At 41.4% G+C, this 13,174-nt stretch overlaps 1 protein-coding gene across 1 annotated transcript in view; it reads right to left on the bottom strand.

Annotated features, from left to right (window-relative positions):
* The window catches only part of LOC147717716 (E3 ubiquitin-protein ligase TRIM39-like), a 227,488-nt gene that overhangs the window by 104,931 nt on the left and 109,383 nt on the right, over nucleotides 1-13,174 (bottom strand). The window contains exon 5 of the mRNA XM_086924502.1: nucleotides 11,379-11,488. Coding sequence (XP_086780628.1) covers nucleotides 11,379-11,488 — 110 coding nt within the window. The remainder of the gene's footprint in view (nucleotides 1-11,378; nucleotides 11,489-13,174) is intronic.

The raw sequence follows: 13,174 nt of genomic DNA, 5'->3' as shown, positions 1-13,174 counted from the left end.
GCCGGTGGATAGTTGTCTGAAAAATGGCTCTATCTGTTTTGCAGGAGTGCCGTGCAGGTGACATGAAAGGTTATTTGAAGACCCTTCGCAGGCTCCATGCAAGTTAATACCTTGACACAGAAGTGTACCGCTTAGTGATTTTTTACAATTGTTACCACTAAGGAATACCTCCTTTTCCCCTTCACTATACCATTTGTGTGTATAAGGTAAATCCCAGGTTGATTCGATGTATCCTTTACCCAACCTTTCATACTGGCCTGCTGATATATACTCTTGGCAGTATTTAAAACTGGAAAGTTGTTATTGGAATTGTAATTGTTCCGTGTATTATCCATTCAATGACAGGTCTCTCTGACATTGTCAATGGTAATCTCTCAAGTTTTTCAATGCTCAGAATCGTATAGTCTGCTCCTTTTTGTGCCAAACTGATGTGCTTATCAGTAAGGTTAAAGATAGAGAATAATGACGTTATGTTGATTAGACGCCATGGCACGTAGCCTGAACGCAGATTTTGCAACGTCCAGCCAAGCTGTACAATAGAACGCAATTGGGACTGACCATGTTGTAACATTAGCAAGTTCTGCTCTATTATATCAATAGCAGATGATACAATGCTGTCCAGTGAATATATTCTGGAGGACAGAGTCGTTAACCCATTGTCCACTACAGAAAGTGATTTTTCCAAATTAATACGATCAATTTCTCGTATTTTTTCTGCTGTTTCAATTTGCTTTACTTTCCAAGCTTCATTGTATGCAGCGTATATACCGGCCGCTATGAAACGTTTTTGACGCTGTTTGCGTGGTCCCAGTATGAAATCACGCAAGTCAGCACCGTCTTTAAGTAAAGTCAAGTGTTGCTTAATTTCAGCCAGTGTGGATTTCTGTAGCCACTCAAGGCATAGTTTCCCTACACTGTATGTTGTAACTATCCCTGGATGTTGTCTCTGGGTGGGAGTATCTTGGTTCTGGCCTGGTCAGTTTGAACCCCTGTGTTTTGTTCAGGAATCTATCTTGACAGTTATTTGTGTCTGTGGGCCAGATCAACCATTTTTTCCAATCAGGATTTGTTCTGTTTTGGTGTAAAATATGGGATGCGTCTATCTCCACATCTGTAGTGCTATTACTATCAGGTATGGGCTTCGGAATAGACGGTTTATTTAAGTCTTTTATCTTAGCTAGGCCAAGACAAGTAGTTTGTCAAATGGTGTCATTCAAAAATATTATTTGCTCTGGGATCATGCAGGCTCTAAATAATGCTTCTAGACCTTGTACCTGCCAGTCTTTTGTACCCCAGATGGTTTTTGTTTCAGTGTTATTTTTCCAAAATTCAAATGTAGACATTTTGTCATAAAATTGTTCTGAGTAAATCAATTTAGTATTTGTCAACATTGTTTTCATTCCTGTCTTATTTAACATTTTAAAATAAAACGTTTCTGGATCACTGTTGTTATACCCTGAGAAGTATTGGAATTTCTCATAAAATGTTTTCGAGCTGACTTTTGGCGGAGTTGGACAATGTTCCCATTGGTTATAAGTAAAAACATTTCTAGGCTGAGCAGTTTTATGCAAATAGTGATCACCAAAATGATTATAACAATATAACTTATCATAATTCGATGAACCCTGCAAATAATCATGTTCTGTGAATTTAGCTGACATTACTAAATCTGACATCATATTATTAATATTTTCAAAGTCCCAATAATCAGAGAAAGTACTTGGTGTCACAAAGTCACTTAAGGAAACCTTAAACTGGTGTGGATATTTCCAGAGCTCAATCAGGCCATAGATTTCATAATCCGTTTTGTCCCATGCTACTCCACCGGGTATTGGATTGGCTGTGATGTTCACTGATGACCGTTCTCTTTTCTCGATGTGAGACGATCTGCGAGGCTTTAGGACCAAGTTGATGTTCTGACTTGCTGTGTCCATTGTACTTTATTTACCATCAATACATTTTCCCAACCATAGAACCATGATGAGCCAAAGCAGGAGGAAAAGTACACCTACCATAATCCAAAATTCAATCCATGGTGAAATCAGATAGGTCTCTTTTAGTTGGTTGAAAAGTTCAGTCAATTTTTCTTTGAAAGTTTTTGTTGCTGGTGTTTCTTCATGTTCACTTGGATCTTCAGAAAACTCATCGAAATTGATGAAGTAGCCAGATGCAGTTCTGTCAATTGGTGGAATTGCTTCCGGATTTTAATTTGCCTTTGGATTTTTCTTTGTTTCATTAGCATAGTCCGAGGCTACATCGTTGTAGACAGGTGTTTCTTGACGAACTGTTGCAATTTGGGTTTCAAGAGGCACAAGTTCCATGGCTTTGTTGCATAGTCCTTTTTTATTCACTGCAGGTTTATCAAATGTGATTAGTCTCTCAGTTTAAACCTCTTGGATTGTAGCAAATTTTGGTATTCTGCTATTTCTTGGGAGTCCACTGGGCCTACTACGTATTATCGGCCACATGATTGTGGTTTTACCAGGTCGATGGATACAACTCGGTTCTCCTTTGTACCAGCATGGGGCGGTAGTACAACTGATCTTGTTCCGCTGACAGTTAAGACAGGTACTGCTTTTCTGTAAGAAGTCCCAAATTCCTTCTTCACCGCGATCTTCTCTCTGACTAGATCCCCAATCTTTGGAATCCAGACAGGTCTTGCTGGGACAGGTGGTTTTTCTTCAGTGGTCGTTGGCTTTAACTTTATAACTTTAAGACTACCTTAGTCTTCTCCAAAATGGATTATGGAAACGCTCTCTTTCTCCATACCCAAAAGCGTGTCATAACAAAGCTGCAATCCATCCAGAATGTGGCCACCAGGATTCTCCTGAGCATCCCTCGCCGCAACTCCACCACTCTTGGCATTTGTCAACTCCACTGGCTGAGAGTTGAGAGCCGCATTAAATTCAAGGCCCTCTGCATTGCATATAAGGCAGTACACGGCATAGGACCCAGGTTCCTGACGAAAGCTTTTCAGCCATATACTCCTAGACGGCAATTAAGATCGGCCAATACCAACCTCTTCACTGTGCCACGTACAAGAACGGCCACCTGGGGAGATAGACGTTTCTTGGTGGCCACCCCAAAACTCTGGAATCTTTTGCCACACTCCATCAAAACTGCCCCGAACCTGATGAGCTTCCGCAGGCTCTTAAAAACGTGGTTATTTAACCAGTAATAGGATGACTGACCCCAGTAGCTCCACAGCGCCGAGACACCTCAGGGTATTTGTTGCGCTATAAAAATTACGTAAATAAATAAATAAATAAATATATTACTCAGACTTCTTCTTGTTTCATTTAAGTCCTGTAAAACAGCCAAACGGTCTTTGATATCAAAGGCTTTTTCTTCTACCACTGAAGTGTGACTATCTAAGTCCTGAATGTGCATTCTAGTCCCGAACAATAGTTCGTAGGGAGTGAAACCTTTTAGAGAATTTCTTGGCAGATTGTTAAGACTACGTTGGACACTTGTTAAATGTTTGACCCACCCATCACCCGAACCGAATACCCTCGCCGTTATAGATTGCTTTATGTCACGTTTTTTTCTTTCCACTACCGCATTTCCCTCAGGACAGAAGGGAGAAGAGTACCGCAATGCAATGCCCATGCTGGCCATGGCCTCCTTGTAAGCCTGAGAGCTAAACGCAGGACCCTGGTCAGAATGTAGCATGCCAATTGCATATGTGCCGATATAGACTCGCAAATCTTTTATAACAGTTCTGGCGTCAGCCGAGCGCTGGTGTCTACATTTTTTAGTGAATCTAGTCTTAATAATTATTGGGACGCATTTCTCCGGCTGGATTTCTGCGTATAGGTAGCCTGATGCTTTCTAATAAAGGAGTCCTGGCAATTGTCTGGTCCGGTTCATAACCGCGATCTCTGTTGCAGTCTGGACAACCCTTTGCAAATTTGAAAATGTTGCAGGCTCATCCCCGGCCACCAGTATTCTGATTGTAATTCTTTCAGAGATTTTACGATCTCTTGGTGCATTAGACCCTCTCCCATGTGTGCGTCTGCTATCAATAAGACTCTCCTGTTCGTGTTTGGAATTACTCTATCCCCCACTCCAGGGATTTGTGCAAAAGGTACGGAGTTTGCATCAATTATGTATGTATTATTGAGTGGATAGCCGAGAGGTAATGCTGCATAGTCGCCTTTTAATGAGGCTTTTACCGCTAGCATGGTTTCTCCGTCTATGTGTTTTTTAGAACGCTTTTTTGTGGCTACGGAAGCCGATTGAACCGCTTCCGCTGTGGCTCTGTTAGCCAATGAATTCCCTGCAACGTGAACGCCATCACGTCGATGACTCAGTGTATGTATCACGTGAGTCTTTCGTAGTTCTTTCTGCAAAATAACTACCTGTTCCCAGAGCTTTTTATGCTTTATTGTGGCCCCTGTGTCATCTTTGCAACCGTTTTTAACCCATGTCTGCATGTCATTGTTGTAAGACCTGACGCAGTAATGCGAATCGCACACTATTAGTGTTGGGAATTCACGATCGGCATTTTCAAGCGCCATCTTTAAAGATCTTATTTCAGCTCGCTGAGCTGAGCAGTTTCTAAGTGATTCAGTTTTAGTGACTATTGGCCTGAATTTACCAAAGCGCCAGCGACCTTTAACAATCGCGCACGCTGCGTTGTAGGATTTTTCCTCTACATCGTAGTGTTCTGCAAATCTGTCCATATAGATTACACAGGTGTATTGTTCGAGAGGCAGAATTTCAATTGACAGAGGATATTCTGGTTCGTATTCTAGATCTTCTAGTTTTTTCATTTTCGGGTCAAAATAGTATTTCACGTCTTCTGCAGCAAGAGAATTTTCCCATTGTATCCATTTTGGATCTAATGCCACAGCATTCAAATTGCATGGGCTTGTTAATGCCTCAAGGGCTGATTCTGCTGTTAAAACAGTTATCTTCCTGCCTTGGGCTTGGGCTCTTTCTTTTGCTACAGCAGTTTGAACCGCTCTTAGAATTTTTTCAGTAGAACTGAATTTAATTTCAGCTTGTGTGTACAAGTGTGATTTGTAAGCTATTGGTACCGTTTCTCCCTCATTAGAGGTCAGCTACGTGAATCCGCATCTTCCTGGGATGACTCGGATTACAAGGTTGCGTACGTTTTCGCGTGTTTGCAATTTTGTTTTAGCTAATATGTCTGTTTGCAATGATCTTAACATTTTTGTGTGTTTCGGAGTCCAATTAATTGGTTTGAAATCAGGTTTTATCAATTCGTAGAGAGGTTTAACCCTCTCCGCATAATTTAGAATGTATGTTCTTCAGAAATTCAGGAAACCTAGTATTGATTGTAAATTCTTCAGCGTTTTTGGTGCTTGGAGTACAGCACATTTCTCTAAGGAATTGTCTGCTAGGCTTTTGCCTTCACTTGATAATTCATATCCTAAAAACAGGACAGTTAGATGGGCAATTCGTGACTTTTTAAAGTTGAATTTGTAACCCTCTGCTGCGAACCCAAGTATTATGGTGTTCACTCTTTTCAAGTGAGTATCCAGGTCATCATCTGTGAGATAGATGTCATCGACATAAGATAATGCCTCAAATACCTGCTTTCAGGTGCAATGTTTTGACAAAAGAATCCATTAGAGATGTCTAATGTCGTTTTTTATTTTTTGCTCACGATGTTATTCATTAGTGCTGCACTGTGTGAGTTTTGTACTGCAAATGTTTTACAACAGGAGTTTAGGTGTCTGTAGTCCAAAACTAGATGATATGAATCGTCTGGCTTGGAGACAGGACACAAAGGATTGTTCATTTGTGAGGTGCATGTTTCAATCACCCCCTGATATTCAAGTTGATCTAAGATCTCCCTGACTTGCTTTTTAGCTTCTTGTTTAACTGGGTACTGCCTTTGTTCAGTGGGTTGATTTTTTAACTGGATTTTGTGGTGAGGAGAATCCTCATCCCATCCTACATGATTTTTATATAATGCAGGGGCTTGGGCCACTGCCCATTTTCTTGCAAATGTATATTTTTTATGAATTGGAATATGATTTGAGAAGGCAGGCATAATAATTTTTTCGCTATGAGGGCACTCCCTGACAAACTCTGGTGGCCAGTCTTTCTCAGCTAACAGGATGTCATAGCCTTTTGAAAGGTTATCCCAAAAGAGAACCTTTACTTTCCTAGTTTTGTCCCCATCTATACGCAATGTTATTTCGTATAATTTATGGGGTTTGCTAACTCTCGTATCTGCAGTTTCCACTTGAATGTATTCATTCGTGTCCACTGTCTCCAGAAGATTCATCAGGATCTTGCGAGCTAAGGTCACTTCTGCTGCGCTGTCTAGCATTGTCTGGGCCCACTCTCCGTTTTTCAGTTGTGTCCTCAGAATCCTCGGCATGTTTAATTTTAATACTGGCTACCTTCTTTCTTGGATATTGTAATTTTTTACTTTGATGAGCAGGTTCCTTGTCTTTGGACTGGACGTGCTCTTCTTTGTGTTCTGACCGTCCTCTTCTTTCCGATTTCTGTGAGGAAGTCTGAAAAGATCGAGAGGGACGTATATCAACATCTTGATATCTATCAGGTTTTTTCAAATTGTCCCTATTTCTAAGGTTGTATCTTTTCTCAGAGGGCTCCCTTTGGGGAGATTTGCCTCCTCGGTCAGGAGACTTTTCTCTCCTTTTAGGAGACCTTCCTCTGGACTGGAATCGTTTTTCCCTGGGAGTGGATTGTTTATTACCCTCCCAGCTTCTTTTTGGAGTGTTTAGATTATTTTTAATAAATGTTTTTTCAGGATTTTCAGTTAGTTGGGGTTTTACTGGTTTCCCACCCAAACTATCTCTTCCTAGTTCTTCATAGGATTTTTCTATGATTCTGGCAAGTTCAAATGGTTGGTCTGCTATATCTGTCTCTTTCAATTTTTGCAGGTACGTTATATCGTCCATTGCCAATTGCACCAATTCTCTATATGCCTTTGTTAATTCTTTTAGTTTAACTAAGAGTTCTTCTCTTGACATTTTTTCAATGTCGGGATGTTGTTTATAGCTGGCTAGAACCGGCCACGTGGCTCCTGGTCTACCTAGTGGACCATGCCTGGTGATGTGATATTGATGTTTTAGGGCGCCTTTAAACCAGAGCTGGTGCTCTTGGTAATTTAGTGGGATTTCAACGTCCTCGAAAGGAGTGCATTCATCCGGAGGTTCCTCTATTTTGTAATAGTGGAAGTCTTGTGTTACAGCGTTTGCTGCTGGAAAGTGTATCCATGAATAGAATACCTCTGTCTTCTGATATTCATGGGCCTCTACCAAGAATATGACTGTACCACCTCTTGATGACAGTCCATTTTCTATAAGTTTAAGAGTTCTAGTTCTTCTTACGTTGACCGGAATGAGTATAGCATTCGGGTCATTCTGTTGGGAGAGTTGTGTCATCTAACCACAGTTGAGACGCTAAAGCATCTCTTTCTTCATCACCTTCTGGCATTTTACTGACAGAAAGTTTTTTGTTGCAGATCAAGTTTCAAGGAAACAAAGATTAGGTGCATAATATTTTGGAACACTGTATCCTTCAACGTTGACTAAACCAAAAACTAATACATAGGAATCTCTTCCTACTAAGTTCCGGCGGATATTAACCTTTTACCCACTCCAGACGTCTTTTGGAGTTTTTACGGGAAAAGGGTTCTGTGTGAAAAAGCACGACTGAGTTACTCTAGTGTCTTGCGTTAGATTATCGCCTTACCAAACGTTGGGCGCCATGTAGTGTAGTTCCTATATTCCCAATAGGCTCTGCGCATTGGAATAATATAAACAGCAGTATAGACGTAGGACTGAGATCGACTAGGTCTCTACTGACTAAATTAGACTTAATTAGTTTTGCCAGCTAGCTCAGAGGTCACTAGAAACTTTCTCGAATGTTCAGGAAAGAGTTAACTCTCTTGATTTAGACAAGAAGGGATTAGTTTCTGACAACCGCATAAACATGACAACTTTGCTCCCTCAGAATAAAGTATGTATCTCTAGAGTCGTGTGAAAACAATAGGCTATTTCACTCAGTCAATCGTGCATACTTAGTTTCACCAGAGTGCAGAGAAATAGAGAGACGGGCGTTTTCAATAAAAGGTGTTATTTTATTGAGCAGTCTTCTTTCTCATGCAAGAGAAATGAATTGCCACAATTGCAATACTTATCATAAAGTAAAGTGCGTACAGTAAAAGTAGCATTATGAAATAATACTGTAAAAGCATTGATATGGTTTCTTAGCCATATGATACTTTAAAATAGATAAAATATATACATACATAAAAACATTGACTAACGTACTCAACTGGTGCTTCTAAATACGCCTACCCCGGTGTACCTGACCTAAGCCTAATACATGGGAAGGAGTAAGTAAGTTGCAGTTTAAGTTAAGTTGGTTTTTGCCAAGAATCTGAATCAAGAATTCTCTCAAGGGTTAGTCAGCTCCGTACCTGGGTAATAGAATGTAGGAGGTCTTGTATCTCTCTCTCAGGCCTCGATATCCCAGCAACCCGCAAGGGTGACTGAAAACACCGGAGCTGGATTTTCTCGGCAGGAGAAAAAGACAGCGTCTCTCTCAGTGCGTCAAAAGGGAGGGGCGGCTTCCTTCGGCTCTCGCATCAGCTAAGCTTCCGGGCAAGTAGATAGCCGCTCTGCTCCAAAACCACTGTGTGTTTGCTTAAGGCAACGTTGGAATATTTATACCTGAAAGGTGCCGGGTTTGACGTAAGGTTGGACATAAGACGTCACTAAGAACTAACAGTTCTTTCTGGACTCCAGGAGTTCTTGTTCAAATCAAAACAAAAGCAGGGGGGATTCCCGGGCTGCTGGAGGCTTGGTTTGTTTAAAGAACGCGTTGTACTTTCTAGGAGTCTAGGGGAGTAGCCTTGCCGTATTTGGACTGCATGGGCTATTACTAAATATGGATATGATTCTTATGCCTTTATAAGGATCTAGGGCTAGATGTAGGTAATTCCGATTTACCTACTCTTAAATACCGAATTTTACTGATTCGGTATTTAAGAGTAGGTAAATAGGAAGGAGGCAGATGTAGGTAATTTTAATTTGAAAATTACCGAATCTGTAAGATTCGGTATTTTCCGATTATGTAATTACAGATTCGGTATTTCCCATTGATTCCTATGGGCCTTGAAGCCCATAGGAAACAATGCCAAATACCGATTCTGTAATTACAGAATCGGTAAAAATACCGAATTGCCAAGGGGGACAGCGTGTCACTTTGACACCCTGTAGCACCCCAGTTTTAGGCTTGTGTGCTTGTGTGTCCTAAGGGCATGTATGTGTGTCACATTGCACAGGTGTACATGCACAGATGTGCATGTACACAGAAATTCGTAATTTACCATGCAACAGTATTACATGGTAAATAACGAATTTCTAAGGGCATTTCTAAGGGCCTGTGGCACTGTAAACTGTGCCACCTACATTTGGAATTACAGAATCGGTATATTTACAGATTCGGTAATTTACTGAATCGGTAATTTTACCGAATCGGTAAATATACCGATTCTGTAATTTTCAGCCCCCTACATAGCAAAACCCAAATACCGGTCGGTAACGGCCGAAATCGGCCTTTACCGACCGGTATTTGGGCTCCTACATCTGGCCCCTAGTTTGTTATAACCACATAAGTGCATAAATCGGGAATATCGAATTAGGGTCCTAGATAGAAACACAACAGGACAAAGTGTTTCCACATCTTGTATTTAAGGAATAAGGCACAATTGTGGGACTGTTTTGAGTAGGGCAAACAGGAACTGCTACAAAAATGGATAGGGTTGCATCTGGGAACTTTTACCCGACTAGCTAGTGCCAACAATAAACACTCAAAGGAACCATCTCCAGATCATTGGACCTGTGAAAGTTCACCTGCTGTTTGAGGCATGTGAGGAGACCAGGAGGGCTGGACCTACTCCCACTTATACCCAGGACAAAGAAGTGGAAGCCAGGATCAGCTGGCCCTCCTGTGTGTTTGCAGGGATACAACAAACTGCACAGGGTCTTTTTCCTAGAAAGAGCAGTTGCAACTGGAAGAGGACTGGACCCTGCTAATCAGCTCTGCTGGAATAAGTTCTGACCCCTAAGTGATGTCCACGAGGTCCTGGGACCCTTGTCTGTAGATAGCCAGACCACCAGAGTACCAGGACTGACCTGAGTCAATCTGCCCAAAGCACAACTTCACTGGACAAGAAAATCAAGTTGGTGATGCTCTGAGGTTTTGGCCGCTCAAACCGCCCTTTGAGTGGATCTTCGTGACAAGCCTACCCGACTTAATGTGAACGTCCTGGGTCCAGCCCACAGCCCTTCCCCGCTGGAGGGTTCTGAGCTCCAAAAGACCAAGTAACAACTTTCCTGGGTGGCAAATCTTAACCTTGGTGGATACAGTCTGCAACCTTGACCCACAGAAGTATTTTGACTTCCATTTCAGAGACTAAGTCCTCAACTAAAAGATTTGAATGGGGTGGACCTGCACCCCCCTCGAACAGTGAATAATGATTTACTTTCTGTTAGCTTTTTTTCTTAATCACTTTCAGAAATTAACATCTGCCGTTTAGATTTTTGTCTTTTTGATGTCATTTTAGTTGTGTTTTTGACATTGTCTAACTGCTTTGGTACTACTAAATGCTTTACACATTTCTGCTAAGCCTGTCTGCTGTGTGTCATAGCTATCATGGGTTAAGCTCAGGTTTAAATTTCTGAAACCTTTGCCTGGACCACACAAGTTAATGACTCTATTTCTTGTGGTGGACTACCATCCACTCCAATTAATAATCCACTTTGTTACACTATTCAGGTATTTATAACTACATGTACGCAATGATTCCTTCCTGGGTCACAGGCCTCAATTAATTTGGAAATCAGGTAAATGTTCTCAGATCTTGTTGCCGCATCCTGCTGACCACATTCTATTTGAAAGAAAGATATGAAGCATTCTCTGAAAGACGTCTCTGCAACACTCGTCCTGATCTAAAGTATTCCCAAAATACAGACTGCAGAACACATTCACTGACATCCATGCAACCGTACATAGATGCAGCACACGACACAGATCTTCAGTTCAAATTCAGTGTCGCGGGCCTCCTTTGGATTACGTGCATTACAGTCTCACAGTGCTGCCTGTCCAGCCAAACTTTCATTAGCACCATTTACAACTCCTCCATTCTTGCTATACTCAGAATGTTCTTTTCTCTTGCTTCTTATTTTCTTTCACTTCTGAAAACAATCCTTTATTTGTTCACACGACCCTCCAACCTAACGTCACAGAACAAGGACAGCACTTGTGTAACCTTTGCATGTGTGTAAAGTCTTCTTCGTAGGATGCATTTGTCATGAACAGTTCTTACTTGGGCTTTCCCTTTCCATCTTATGTCAGTTTACCTTTTAATTCCAAGAGTTTATCCTGCAAGGAGGAATGTTCTCCAATGCTCCTCAGAGTCCGCTCCACAGCCACATCTTCTGGAGGTTTCTGAGCCTTCTCGTTATTACACCTGTGGATTACAGAGGGATGCAGTAAATGGTCCTCAGCAGCATACTCTGCTCACTCTCTATGCATCCTTTAGTCTACACCAAGGTGTAGCAAACTCAGCAGAATCGCATTGCTACATCTCACGTGGCTTTCTATATGGATCTCACTGCACTCTCAACAGACTTTTGTCAGGATCAGTCAGTGGTTACAGGAAATGTTTGGTTCTAAGTTCTTTCACTCTGACTTTGTTTACAGTCCCCAGTCACACAAATAAATGGTTCTAGACAAGGTGTTGCTGCTAAGGTACAACAGCCTTTGTTCCAGTTTCTCAGCAGGTGCAATGAGGCACAACTCGGTGGGGTTCAGACCAGATCACTGACAATTTACAAAAGGCCATATGTTTTATGATAGAACAGCACATGACCATAAAAGACATGCTCATGCATATTCATTTGCAGTGCAGATTCACAAAAGGAGGAACCGTAGTGTTACATACCTAAACCCCTATATTTTAAGTGCCATCATTAAACACAGGAAGAAAGTTTCATGTCTCAACTCTTAAAATAACAAAGTAGGTGAGGGTAATGCCATGGTAGCGCAAAACACAACCAAAAAAGGACACATGATTCATCTAATCTAAAACAGGGCACAAATGAAGATTCAGAAAGAACCTCACACCATGCTATACCACAGCCAAGCATCACACAATATGGACTATGAGGACTGCCATTAGGTGACAATTAGGAGCATCTGTGAGTAGAATGAAAGAAGGCACCCTGCCTAAGGGTATAGTGGCCCTAGCTAGAGGATCCAAACAATATGCAAAAGGGGTGATTAGCCTAGAAGCTGACACTGCACACAACAAACACAAAGTCAATCCAAATAGACTCAACAGAATATATTGGAAAAATATATATTTTTTATTTATTTCTTTTAGATATATTTTTTTGAATTTGAGGTGACAAACATATAAAAGGTAAAAAGTGCTTCTGGTTTCACGTGATACTTTTAGAGCATAAAAGGGACATATACAAATGGAAAAAATTAAACTACGGGGGAGAAAAAAGATATAGACTGAATTAAGACCTACCCAGTAACAGCCACACTTCAGACATGCTATCACACTCACTCATTTAAAAGTTCACTCTACCTACTATTCTAACATTCAACTTTCATTCTTCCATTTATTCTTCTAGTCCTGGCGTGTGCAACACATAGATGGTCAATATGTTGCCTATATCGGGGAGTTATTCCAGGCAGATGACATTAATACGGGTCCTGATGTAGTTAGGACAGAGTGCCGTATTCCTGGAGACACAAGCCGATGCGCGTTCCGGTGACAGGCCAAATGAGGCCACACCTTCGTCAGGGCTGGGGGCAGTATACTGGGTGGGGGACAAGAGTAAAATCAGAGGGCTTTTGTTAGACAACGTCAGGCAGTGATAGGGATAGGTCACACCTCACAACACAAGGGGGTCATAATTTCCAATCACTGCCAAAATATTGGTTGTCTAAAAAGCATCGTCCAGCGAAGTTTGATTTAGGGCAGAATGGTCAGGGACGTGACTCACGAACGCCGTGTTTCTGACGATTTAGGACGGCAGGTCGCTATCCGTTGTTATTTCAAAATGATGGTGCGCAGAACGATGTATCACTGCTGTGTTTTCAGCCGCGAGTAGATTAGAGTCCTTAAAGAGATGATCAGGCG

This window comes from Lissotriton vulgaris, chromosome 5, assembly GCF_964263255.1.
Source record: "Lissotriton vulgaris chromosome 5, aLisVul1.2, whole genome shotgun sequence".
NCBI classification, from domain to species: domain Eukaryota; kingdom Metazoa; phylum Chordata; class Amphibia; order Caudata; family Salamandridae; genus Lissotriton; species Lissotriton vulgaris.
The sequence above is the reverse complement of the archived record's forward strand: the minus strand, read 5'-3'. Positions and strand labels throughout refer to the sequence as shown.